This window comes from Bicyclus anynana, assembly GCF_947172395.1.
Source record: "Bicyclus anynana chromosome Z unlocalized genomic scaffold, ilBicAnyn1.1 SUPER_Z_unloc_1, whole genome shotgun sequence".
Lineage (NCBI taxonomy): Eukaryota > Metazoa > Arthropoda > Insecta > Lepidoptera > Nymphalidae > Bicyclus > Bicyclus anynana.
This window is the reverse complement of record NW_026441252.1, coordinates 14,973-28,636: the sequence shown is the minus strand read 5'-3', so window position 1 is coordinate 28,636 and position 13,664 is coordinate 14,973. Positions and strand designations below refer to the sequence as shown.

Sequence of the window (13,664 nt, the reverse complement as noted above, 5' to 3'; positions counted from 1 at the left end):
ACGTTTATAATGACAACTATTACTTCTATTTACTTTTTAATTACAATAATGTCAGATCTATATTCTAAGTTTTATTTTAAATAATATATGAAGAATTATCGAAACAGTATAATTAAGAATATATATATGTTCTACGTAATGATATTTGAATTTCAATTTAAATAGAACATTACACGTGACGTCATATTTGGTCACCTAAACTTTGAAATTCGTCATGTAACATAACTGTTTGTATTTTCATTTAAACTTTATTATTGAACACAAAAATACTGTCTAAATATTAAATAATATTTAATTAACGTAATAATTATCTGATAGGTCTAATTTCACAATACACATATTATCAATCAGCTTATCAGCTTAACTTTCAGCTATATTTATTTTTCACTACTTTATAAAATAATCTATCACGCGCGTGAGACTGATAATAGAGTAATTTATAATTTTATAGTCAACTGTCATTGTCAAGTCGTGGTCGACTGAATCTTAGAAAGATAAATTCATAGACATTGATTTGCTTTAAAGGAGTTTTGGCGGGAAAATTGTAGGACCCACGTGTAGTCTCGTTTTATTTTCATTGTTTTGCTGCATTAATATTGCTTAAAGTAGAAGGCAGTATCTATACTTATAATAAAACTGTAACAGGTCAAATTCTGTACATTTAAGATATTTTGAAAATTTTTGTTAGATTAGGGCAATAAATAATCGATACTGAAGCCAAAAATAAGTTTTTTCGATTTTTTGTCTGTCTGTCTGTGATTTTCTTGGCCGGACATCACGCTGAAACTATTGAATGAATTCAAGTGAAACTTGGCACGGTTCAAGATCATATTACGGATCAGGTTATAGGATACTTTTTATTGCAAAAATAAAATAAGAAGGGGGTGAAATCCTTCATTTTTAGAGTTATAGTTTTAAAAATTTGTTCATGAATCATAGAAAAAATACGAAACATAATGTGATTCAAAAAAATTTAAAATTCAGTCTCTAAAGTGGTGAAATAGCGCTTAAAAGTTTACATAGATTTCCACGCGGACGAAGTCGCGGGCGTCCGCTAGTATTCAATATAATTCTGTAGAGGTGCTCAGTAAAGTGAAGGTTGAGCAAGATTGTTTTTAGGGATTAATTAGTTTTTCCCGGTGAACGATCTCAAAGTTTTAGTAAGGTTGCCTTCCGCGTTTACAGGCACTGGGGCTCGAGGTTAACACATCGAAATGCGAGTTTCTTCCTTGTTGCTTAGAGTCCCACCGTCAATTATGGCATTTTGAAGGTCTATTTCCCTGCTTAAAGGAATTAGACGAAAATAACTTCTGTTTGCTGAGTTCTCCTTTTTCTCTTTGGCAATTCCCGAAGCTATCGAGGCTAGGAAACAGCTGTTGTTACTGATCGCTCGGGAGCGTCATAAAGAACTGTCCGCCCATGTAGCTCTGACTCTGTTGCGGCCGTGCTTTGCTGTTCCTAAGGTTACATACCTCTTGCGAACCTCTCCAACTTGGTTATTCCCGGGCTGCATTTCCTGTTTCGATGATGCTGATAACGTCACCTTGGAATCCATATTAAACGTAGCTTAAAAGAGGATCAATGGACTCAAGCCTCTCTTCCTGTTCGGTTAGGCTGTTTGGGAGTGAGGCGCTTGTAGGATGTCGGCCTGCCGGCTTTCCTTGCGTCGGTGCATGGGGTTGCTGAACTAGTAGCTAGTAAACTTCCTACTAAAAGTAACACGGTCTACATTCCCTATGCTTCCGATGCATGGTTGGTTGGATCTCAATCCGGGTTCTAGCGCTCCGCTGGCTCCCTCGTGCTCAGCGACAGCGGGACGACGATGGCGCAGCGGCTACTGTGCAGCGTCTCGTTAGTACAGAGCCGGATCTTGCAAGAATCAAGGCGCGTGGTTACATGCCCTTCCTTCTCCTGACCTGGGTACTCTTCTACACGACGACTCATTGCGTGTGGCAGTGGGTTTCCGGCCGGGCTGCGATGTTTGTGAACCGCATCGATGCATTTGTGTCTCAGCCGTTGAGGCCAATGGTCACCACGCCCTGAATGACGTTATTCGCCGGGCCCTTATCTCCGCCAACGTCCCCTGCGTGCTGGAACCTCCAGGTTTGCCCGCACGCACGGTAGGCGTCCGGATGACCTAAACCTTGTCCCGTGGCGAGAGGGCAAATGCCTTTTATGGGACGCGACATGCGTAAGCACGTTTGCTCCAAGCCATCCTACCCGGACATCCCACGAAGCAGGGGCTGCTGCAGATTTTGTCGCTGCCAGGAAAAAAAAGCAAATACGCCCCACTATTGGACCGCTGCCACTTCGTGCCCGTATCGGTGGAGACTTCCGGTTGCTGGGGCAGAGACGCGAGGAAGTTCTGGTGGACTTAGGTCGACGCCCAAGGGACAGGGACCACGATGTGCGAGTACCTGGCGCTGGCTCAAAAGTTGTCAATTGCTATTCAAAGGGGCAATGCCGCCAGCCTAATGGGCACCTTTGGGCCAGGTGCTTTTAGAGGCGGGCTTTGGGACGAGGCGAAAGCTGATCTATGACTCCGTATATTATATAATGCTATTTAATTAATAAATTTGACTAAATACGAATTTATTCAAATTTAACAGTAATATGTATATCAAATGATGTATGTACGTACTATACGTACTACACGTACTATACGTAGTACATAAAACAATTTATAGTTGGTTAAAGTTCACGTTAATTTTACGCTCGATTATCTTTTACGTGTCAGAATAATAATATTATCTTTCTAGGGTTAAATAACTAAAGATAAGTCAATTTACTCAATTTAATAATTATTCTAATAGGAATTATTGTCTCAAAAGAAATAAGTGTTATGTACAATGTTGGCTTAAATTGTGAACTAAATTATATAAAGCATTGAAAAATTGTGTTTTCGAAAGTGAAACTTTAGTTTAATCGCATAATAGAGACAATAAGCGTTTAAACGAAACATTAAATCAAAATCCATAGCCATTTATTATACCTATCGATGTTGTGGCTGACATTCTAATACAGGAACCACATGAGTGTCGTTTGTCAGGGGTGACTGCTGAGTGCTGGTAGAATCAAACGGAAAAGCAAAGTAAGAAGATAATTACCTAATTACTTGTATTGCATGATTATTTTATCTACAAAATTATCTAAGTTGCTCTATGCAAAAGAATAAATTTAAATGAAATTTATTCAATTAAATATATTTATTTTAATATATATAAAATAATATATATTAAAAATTTGATATATAATTTGAATTACCTACTCTAAAAATGTTACCTTATTATGATCGCTGTAACATTATCATTATCGCTGGAGTAACTTCTCCCGTACTGCCAGCATTTCCCTTCACTGCTCGGCTCTGCTCCTGTTGATCGAAGCGTGATGACAACTGTACTGTACCTGCCCAAGAGTATCCATTGAGTAGGTTTTGTTTCTGTAACGAACATACAGACAGACTAAAATTTTACTGATTGCATTTTTGGCATCAGTATTGATCATTAATCACCCCCTGATTTTGGAAATGTACTTCATGTACAGAATTGACTTGTCTACAGATTCACTTTATGTATAGATACAGATTTCATATATTATGTTCCTACATAATTATTATATTTAACATATTGATGACACTCTACGAGTTCACGATTAGGTTATCATTCTAAATATCAATCATTACAATAATATAAAAACTTATAGGCAAGACAAATTCATTATCTACCTGCTAGCTTTTGCCCGCGGCTTCGCCCGCGCTAAATTCGGGGTAACAAAGAGTCTATGTATCTTTTTTTAGCTTCCTACCTCAAAACCTGCAAAAAGTCGCGTATAAGATTTCACCCCCTCTTTTAAGGGGTTGGGGGCGAATTGTGAAAAAAAAAGTTTGCACGGCTTTTTTAGTCATAATTAATCTTGTGAAAGCTTGTGAGGTTGTACTTGTAATTTTACTCGATTATTTCATCGTGTGGGGATATTGTTGGACACTTCTTTGGTCTTCTACCATTATTTCTCGATTTAGGGATCCCTTTACAAAATATTAAGCTTATATTGAATGGGAATATTGGTCATATTATAAAAATAAAAATATATGGCTATTGGTCATATTATAAAAATAAAAATAAATTCTTTAAAAAAAATATATATCGAAGTTATTACGAAAGAGATGGCACCAAGACAACTCCGCCACCATTGGATGAAATTTTGTCTACTTTATTTCTTTTTTTCTTCTCTTCACTCGGTCACGTTACAGGCTGAGAGTTTTTACTGAAAATATATTAGAAGAAAGAAAAGTAGGTAGCTAGACTGTCACAAAAAGTGATTTAAAAATATTTAATTAAGACGTAATTGCAATTTATGGTGATTTTTATCTTCTAAAAAGCTTAATACAAGTCAACAAGAATTGGAAAGTACAAAAAGAAGTCACTGGTGTGAAAAAAAGTGTTAGTCTACTTACGTGAAACAAGTGACAAAATCCGAATAATATCCAAATAAAACTGTTTATGCACTATAAATTACCACCACAAAGTGTTATTTTAACCACAAATTATCGCAATGTGAAGATTCAGTTAGCTAAACAACACCAGTGCGAGTATAAACAACTGAACAAGCTGTCACTTGACCGTTAACGACTTGTGTACTGATAATTGATCTCCAATTCAAACTGGCGGTGTAAAATTAAAAATTTTGTGTAACGTATGATCGACTGCATCACCGCAGTGATCGAGCCACCGGCCGCGGCAAGTAAATATACTATCTAAACAGTGCGATTGTACCTACGAATGAACCTGTGCTACGTGTAAAATATTATAACATTATGACTACAAGTTTTGTAAACAATACTATGAGACGAGCTGGTGTAATGGTGTGAATGCTGAACTATACACGAACAATTAATGAATCGAATCCTACCTTTTTGTATATATAACTCTTTATAATTATTATTATTATCTAACATGACACTAATCCTACATGTATAATAAATTAGTACTAGTTAATATAGATGACTTTGACTACTCCTACCAATTTGTTTATAAGTGTATGTAGATATTTAAATTTTTTCGCTTTGGCATTGTATTTGTTTTTTGTGTTTATTGTTAAGAGTTGTACTTTTATTTTCCTTAGACATTTACTTTCAAAAAGTTATTATTATATTATTGTATAAATAGTTATGATATGATAGTTTATTTACCTGTAATTTCATTTAAATAGAACTGAACTTATAGCATATTATTGTATTTGATCTTAATATACATTTATATAATACGTCTAAAAATGGATTATGGTGTAACAATACGAAAACCACGTAAGTCTAGGTCAGTTAGTGATCTGTCTGTTACAAACGATTCAGAACTCTTTGAAACGACCAGCCTTCCTGACAATTCGCTACAATCAAGCATAATATCTTATGACCATGATAATAAAGTTACTAAACTCACAGCTGATTTGCAAACCGCAAACCAAGAAATTGAAAATCTTAATTATGAAAATTCTAAATTGAAGATGGAATTAGAGAAATGTTTAAAAATAATAAACAATTATAAAAAAGTAACGGTCGAGGCAAGAAAAAGTTGCACTCCAACATCGTTAAAACGAAATAAACAGATAAAACGTACAGGGCATGCTTCCACACCTACCAAGTCGCTAGGTGTATACAATTTTTCAACAGAGATACATAACGATGCTGTAACTCAAAAAACAAGATCAATAACAACGACAGTCTTAGAAACAAACGTAACATCTGATAATGCATATACATCTGATCGGTTATGCAACAACTCTCAAGAAGATAACCTGCTGCAATCGGAGAATGAAAAAATGCTAGACTCCCCTTTCTCTGACGATTCAATCCCAAATAAGAAACACAGAGTTGTGATTCTTGCCGATCAGCAAGGAAAGCGACTCCAGAGAGTTTTACAGACATTACTAGGAATTAATTACAGTGTTAGTGGTTACTGGAAACCGGGTGCACGCACATGCGATGTTCTTAAAGCTGATAATGACTATCTAACAACCTTTACAAAGAATGATTATGTAATTGCAGTAACAGGAGTAAATGACAAAAATCCATTTGAGTTTCAAAGTAGCTTTAATTTTTGGTTAAGATCGCTTAAAAATACCAATGTACTTGTATCGGAAATTCCTTACAATAAATATTTAAACGAGTGTAAATTAAATTATGAGCTTAAATTCTTATGTGATAAATATAACTATGTAAATTATATAGACTTTGACTATTCTAGATATGTGCCATCCAATTCGTTTATCTTCCATAAATGTCAAAAATTGTTAAAGGAAATACTCCGTATAGACTACAACACGAAATACATCAAATATAGTTTCAATCAACAGCTTGTTAAAAATAAATTAATATGTTCCAATAAAAGTACTCAAACAGACAATGAATTTAATATAATTAATAACATTCCTATGATAATTAATAGTGTTGCTGAAGAAGTAGATAATCTTGACATTAATAATCTGGACAAATCGGATATTATAACCACTAAAATAGATAGTGAGAATAGAAGTTTTTTTCGTCACTAAATACTTAAATGTTCTTCACCAAAATATAAATGGTCTACTTAGTAAATCTGATCTCATGGTAATACATATGGATGAATTGTGCAACAATTGCGAACCAATCGACGTTTTATGTTTTACAGAACATAATATGACTACAGCTGATGTTAAATTATTGGCTATTCCTAATTTTATCTTAAGCGATTATTACTGTAGGAAAAATAGAAATGGTGGTTCATGCATATTAGTAAGAAATTGTCATAAGTTTAAACCATTGGACACTATAAACTGCAGAAGTATTTCAAATGTTATGGAAATATCTGCAATAGAATTAATTGAACACAACATGATTATAATATGTATCTACAGGGTACCTAATAATAGATTAAATGCTCTTGAAGTTTTCTTTAACACCGTATTTGATATTTTGAAATTTATCTGTATAAAAAATAAAAAAATTGTTATTTGCGGTGACTTCAATATTGACATACTTACACCAAGTAATACAGTTGATAAGTTTAAACAATTAATGACTTCTTATAATCTGAAATTTGCAGTAAACGAGCCAACTAGAGTCAGCAGTGGAACCTGTCTTGACAATTTTTTACATAACGTACTGAGAGCTAGTGCTAAAGTATCTGAACTGGCATTATCTGACCACTCAGCTCAAATTTTTAAATGCCCTATCAAAAAATGTTGCCGAATACAATATTGGTTCATAGAAAAAAGGGACTACTGCAAAGAAAACATTGTGAAATTTAGAAGTTGTCTTGAAAGTATAACTTTTTCTGAGGTAATAAGTGCCAATTCTGCTAATGAGGCATTCAATGAATTTTACGAGACATTTAAATTATTCTATGATCTTTGTTTCCCAGAAGTAAAAGTGAAAATCATTAGCCATAAAAGACCCCGTTGGATATCGAAAGGCATTAGGCAAGGATGTAAGCGTAAAAGGCAACTTCTTTGGAATTACAGAACAAATACAAATAATAAAAATAAAAACATCTATAAAAACTATTCCAAACGATTAAAAACAATAATTCGCCTAACCCAAAAGTCTCAGAATACCTACGCGATTTCCAATTCACAAAACAAATCGAAGGCAATGTGGAACATAATACGAAATCAACAAAATAATTATCCTAAAGAAAGTGTAGAGCAAATTAAAGTTGGTGATAACATTTTCAGGAATCCTATTGATATTGCTGAAGCATTTAACGAATTTTATGTTAACCAAAATACAAGGAAACTTAATAATCAAAATTATATCAAACACTTAGATGCAAATATGCCACATTCATTATTTATGTTTCCAATAACTACTCAGGATGTAATATTAACAATAAAAAATTTGAAAAATACAAATAGTACTGGTTATGACAACATTTGCACAAAAGTTATAAAATATGTTTGTCTAACAATCTCGCCGGTTTTGTGCTATATAATAAATCTCTGCCTGGAACAAGGTATATTCCCTGATAAACTTAAAATATCTATTATTAAACCATTATTTAAAAAACTAGATAAAGATGATATGTCATGCTATCGACCTGTAGCCTTAATTCCTATATTTTCGAAAATCATTGAAAAAATTGTATATAATAAATTATACTCATTTTTTGAGAAAAACAATATATTCAATGATAATCAAATGGGGTTCCGAAAAACAAAAACGATTAACACGGCGATTTATCAGTTTATTAATGACGTAATGACAAACATAGATAACAAACTAATTGTATCAGCATTGTTTATGGACCTAAGTAAAGCTTTTGATAATGTTGATCACAAGATACTATTGACGAAGTTAAGTAAATATGGAGTTAGAGGCAATGCACTAAATTTATTGAAAACATACCTCATAAATAGGACACAAATAACACTAATAGATAGAATCGACATGAATACGCGAACTGAGACTAAATATTTATCTAAAGAGAAAACTGTTACTCGCGGCGTACCTCAAGGAAGTGTATTAGGTCCACTACTCTTCCTGATATATATAAATGATCTAGCGAATTCAACAAATCATCCCATGGTGCTATTTGCGGATGATTGCACTGTGATCTATATAAATAGGAACATTACTGAACACGAGAATTCTATAAATGACAGTCTGTTAGATATAATGAATTGGTTGGACGATAATACGCTTACGTTAAACTTTAATAAAACAAAACTAATGAATTTTCAGAATATAAGGAGCCATATCACATATGATTTAAACATTAAATATTTCGACAAAGTAATTGACGAAACTTATGAAACGAAATTTTTAGGATTAAATATTGACAAACATTTTTCATGGAAAACGCATACTGAATATGTGTGTTCTAGGTTAAATCAGCTTTCTTACATGTTATTTATGCTTTCCAAGAAAGTTGATAATAAAACCTTACTTGTGGCATATCATGCCCAAGTTGCTTCGATTCTGAGGTATGGGATAGTTTTCTGGGGTAACGCTAGCTACATTACAAATGTCTTTGTTGCACAAAAAAGATGCATAAGAGCAATATGTGGATTGCAGAAAGGGGAAAGTTGTAGACCCTATTTTAAAAAATTAAAGATATTTACTGTGACATCCCTATATATATTTGAAATCGCATTATTTCTGAGAACGAACGACAGATTATTTCAAAGGCATAATCGTGAGCGTTGCAGAGATAGATTTCGGTTTCCTCCCCACCACACTGCTTTCCTAAATAAGAGCATCTGCATGATGATTATTAGAATATATAATAAGTTACCAAAGCGTATAAGACAGGAGAACAATTTAATTAGTTTTAAAAATAATCTGCGTAGGTTTCTCCTGGACAATGCGTTTTATGACATAAATGAATTTTTGACTTTGACATTTTAATATAAATTTATTCTTTTGACAATATGATGTAAATTGATTTTTGATTCATTTATTTTTTATTTGTATTTTCTTTTTTTTTTTCAAATTAATTAATATTGTTCTTCTATTCATTATTAAAAGTTATTTCTGGAATGACATAATATTTACTGTAAATGAAACTAATGTAATATTTTGCATGCCAATCGGGCGTGATACAGAACAGATTATATTTATTTGTTAAGACCTTGTAAACTGTATCAGCAAATAAAGGATTGTATTTGTATTTGTATTTGTATTTGTACCGACCGACGGCAGTTCGCACTCCAATCACATCACCACCGGCGGACGCAGAGCGCCGGAACCACTAGCGGCTGGCAATAGCAAATGGACTCCGGGTGTGAATATTAGTGAAACGAGTATAAAAGTTGCCGCAACTCGTGCTTCCAGGGTCCACCTTCAGTCCTCACCTTCCGTCACCCGCAGCACAGCACCGGCTCACCGGCGATGAAGCTCCAGACGATACTCCTGCTCCTGGCTTGCTTGGGTGAGCACTTCTTTAGGCATATACTACCTATTCATTTTTTTTTATTCCATGACAGGTTAGCCCTTGACTGCGTTCAGTCCGAGATCGAAACGGGCTCACTCAGAATAGGTACAAGTTCGTATGCGACACAGTATCGGAACGCTACATCGCTTGGCTGTACGTATTCCGGCGGGGTGGCGGCTAGCCACGGCCGTAGCCCGCTACCAGAACAGACCAGAGCCAATTTAGAACATATGAAATCGCTAAATGACCCGAGCTAGGAATCGAACCCCCGATTCGACTTCTACGACGACGACGACGACTCGTCGAGAAGCACAACTCTTTTCACGGCCAAACCACTGAGCCGATTTGGATGGAAGTTAGTATTGATATAAATTGGACCTTGGAGCAGAATATAGGCTATTTTTTATTTCGGAAAAGTTTAAAGATCTCGACGGATTTGTACAAAATAGACTAGACAGAATAGATTTGACGCGAAGTTGCGGTCTCCGGTTAGCCGACCTCACCGCACAGCAGCCCGCAGTCCGTTGCTTCATCTTTTTAAGATAGAGATGTTTAGTTATTTTATTAATTTATAATGATGTTTATACATAATACTGGTGGATCCGGTCAGGCTTCATTTTGACTTATGTGCATTTATTTTCTTACCGCTACCCTACCCTACTCCCACCCTACCCTACCCTACCCTACCTTACCTCTATCCTACCTACTACGTCACCTGGCTCTAAACTACCTCTCCACCAATTTTCAGCCAATTCGGTTCTTGAGTTTAATAGTGTAACTGACACGATACATATAATTAAATTGGGTGTGAGTAGCGAGTACCTTATACTCGTATATTATATATTTTTTACTCGTACTTTGGTAGCGAGGTGCGGCAGCGGGAGCCCTAGAGGAGCGGTCTCTGGAGCTTCAGAAGAAAAGAAAGAAGTTTTTCGAAATTATTTAACTAACTGCCCTTGTGTGGAAGTTTCGGTTTCGGCCGACACTGAGGCTGTATTTGTGTATGCAAGTATGCAGGGATGGCAACGGCGGCGTCCACCTAAGCCACGTTCTGCGGCCGGCGCCTGTCCTCGGCCCTGGAGCTGCTCTGCGAGAGCGGCTGGCGCGCCGCCTCGCGCGCCGCGCAGCCGGCCGCCTTCGACGCGGGCGCCGCCGCCGCCGAGGGCGCCGCCGCCGAGGGCGCCTGGCGCAAGCGCCACGTGGTGGCGGAGTGCTGCGAGCAGCCGTGCTCTCTGGAGCAGCTGATGGCGTACTGCTGAGCGTCCCGTACAGTGTATCGTACGTCGGCGGCGTTGCGTTCGTATGACGCCGCTAATATAAATGTAATCATTTTATCCTTGTTTTATTTATGAAACCATAAAATCAAAATCATACTCATCGTCGCAAACAACAGATCCACCGCTTCTCTGTAAAAAATCAAAATCAACTACAAGCACTTTTGACACGTCGGTTGACTATTTGTAAAGATTCTACCACCGGTTCGGAAGGCAGGTTCTGCTGAGAAGATACCGGCAAGAAACTCAACAGTTGCTCTTTTGAAAAAATCATACAGTATTATAATTTACAATTGATGATGACATTACAATTTCTTATAGTTTTACTTTTTGTGTGAAGGTGGAAGTTGATCCAATGGCCTCCAAGCGCTTTTATCTTTAAGGAACTCATCAATGTTGTAGTAACCTCGACTAAGTAAATGTTTTCACATTGATTTTATTGTAGCTGTTAGCTAGTCTAACAGCTACAATAAAAGCAATGTGAAAACATTTTTTTGCTACGAACTCGAGGGAAACTACAGTTGATCATCGTACTTATGTTTTTATAACCATACATTCAATTCTCAAAAATGTACTTACTTTTTCCTCTTATCGACTCAAGCAAGAAAGCCGATTCAAGCACCACGACGCTGCTCTGAAGCCGGTCGGCAGGCTTAGGTTGTGACGATCACTATCTATACTCAGATAGGTCAGATACTTTATTGTGCTGCTCGAGGCACGTATACGGCACTACCGACTTCCCAACTTTGTTTGTTTGTTCTAAAAAAGATTCACATAAAACTTATTACAAGGATTTTAAAAAACTTGTCATTGAAGCTATGGAGGCTGAAAAACGTGCATACTATAAATATTTTATAAATCGCCACATTAAAGTTCCAAAGCTGATGTGGAAGAATTTTAAGAAACTTTTAGTAATTAATAAGAAAAAAGACGACGAAATTCCACCCGCATTATGTGATCCGGAAATCATAAACAGACATTTTCTTGACATCCCTTTTAAAAGTTCTGCCACAATTTCCACCTATACTTATTTTGAATTCAATAGATTTGGACAAAACACGTTTAATCTGAGAACGGCCACTGAGACAGAAATTATGAAAATTATTCAAGGATTAAAGTCAAACGCGCTAGGGTCTGACCATATCTCGTTAGATATGTTAAAGTTAACACTTCCGCAGAGCCTAAGGTCTATAACAGAAATTATAAACGCATCAATTACATCCTCAACCTTTCCCGACTCTTGGAAAACCGCAATCGTCAGGCCTCTACCTAAAGTTAATACGCCTACTTCCTTGAAAGACCTAAGGCCCATTAGCATACTCCCCTGCCTATCCAAAATCTTGGAAAAGGTGGTGTGTAAGCAAGTAACTGAATACTTGGAGAAAAACAATATCTTACCGGCGATGCAGTCTGGCTTTCGTAAAAATCACAGCACGACTACAGCTATTATAGATGTAATTAATAACATTCTTACAGCTCAAGATCAAGGCATGGCTACAATACTGGTGCTGCTTGATTTTTCGAGAGCTTTCGACTCTATTAATACATCGCTACTCCTATCTAAGTTGTCGTATTATGGGTTTTCTTATAATACCGTGAAATGGTTCGATAGCTATTTTGCAAGTCGGAGTCAACTAGTCCAAATTAATCACACTGATGGGAGACATTTAATCTCTACAACTCTACCCGTTCTCAGGGGCGTTCCACAAGGCTCAATACTCAGTCCAATCCTTTTTGCTCTATTTTCAGCAGATATGGTCAAAAGCATTGAGAACTGCAAGTACCATTGTTACGCTGATGACGTCCAGCTCTACTACTCTTTCCGGCCTCAAGATACACCCGGGGCAGTAGCCAACGTATATCATGATCTAGAGAATATAGCCAAGTGGTCAGACATAAACTCACTTAATCTTAACCCTAAAAAATCTAAATTTATGGTATTAGGCACTAAGCACAAAATAAGGCAAGCTGAAGTCTTTAAACCCAGTTTACATATTAGAGGTGACGCCGTAGAAAGAGTGTATGAGGCACGGAATCTCGGCGTAATATTCGATGAACATTTACATTTCGAAAGCCATGTCAGAAATATAGTAAAACATTGTTTTTATAGGCTAAAACTGCTCTATAAAATGCGCCCCTACCTGAGTGTTGAAGTGCGTATACATTTATGTGAGACATTAGTGTTGTCTAACCTAAACTATGCAGATGCCGCGTATGGACCATGTTTGCTTGCTAGATCAGCCAAGCTTATTCAAAGGGTCCAAAACGCTTGTGCTAGATTCTGCTTTCCAGTGCCTCCCCGTTCCCATGTTAGCCCGTTTTTAAACAACGCTAACATACTGAAGATGGAGGCGCGGAGAAAACTACATTTAGCCACTCTACTATTTGAAGTCATCTCCACTGGTAAACCATTATATCTGTGTTCACAAATAAAATGGGCCGGAGCGGGTAATATGTGTAGGACAAGAGGAGCACCCCGTATTTC

The 13,664-nt window shown here is 36.4% G+C and overlaps 1 protein-coding gene across 1 annotated transcript in view; it reads left to right on the top strand.

Annotated features, from left to right (window-relative positions):
* LOC128199775 (uncharacterized) overlaps positions 1-11,214 on the top strand; it is a 66,821-nt gene extending 55,607 nt beyond the window's left edge. The window contains exons 2-3 of the mRNA XM_052890947.1: positions 9,806-9,902; positions 10,923-11,214. Of these exons, the coding sequence (XP_052746907.1) occupies positions 9,806-9,902; positions 10,923-11,211 (386 nt within the window). The 3' untranslated portion in view covers positions 11,212-11,214. The remainder of the gene's footprint in view (positions 1-9,805; positions 9,903-10,922) is intronic.
* Positions 11,215-13,664: the final 2,450 nt, after the last annotated feature.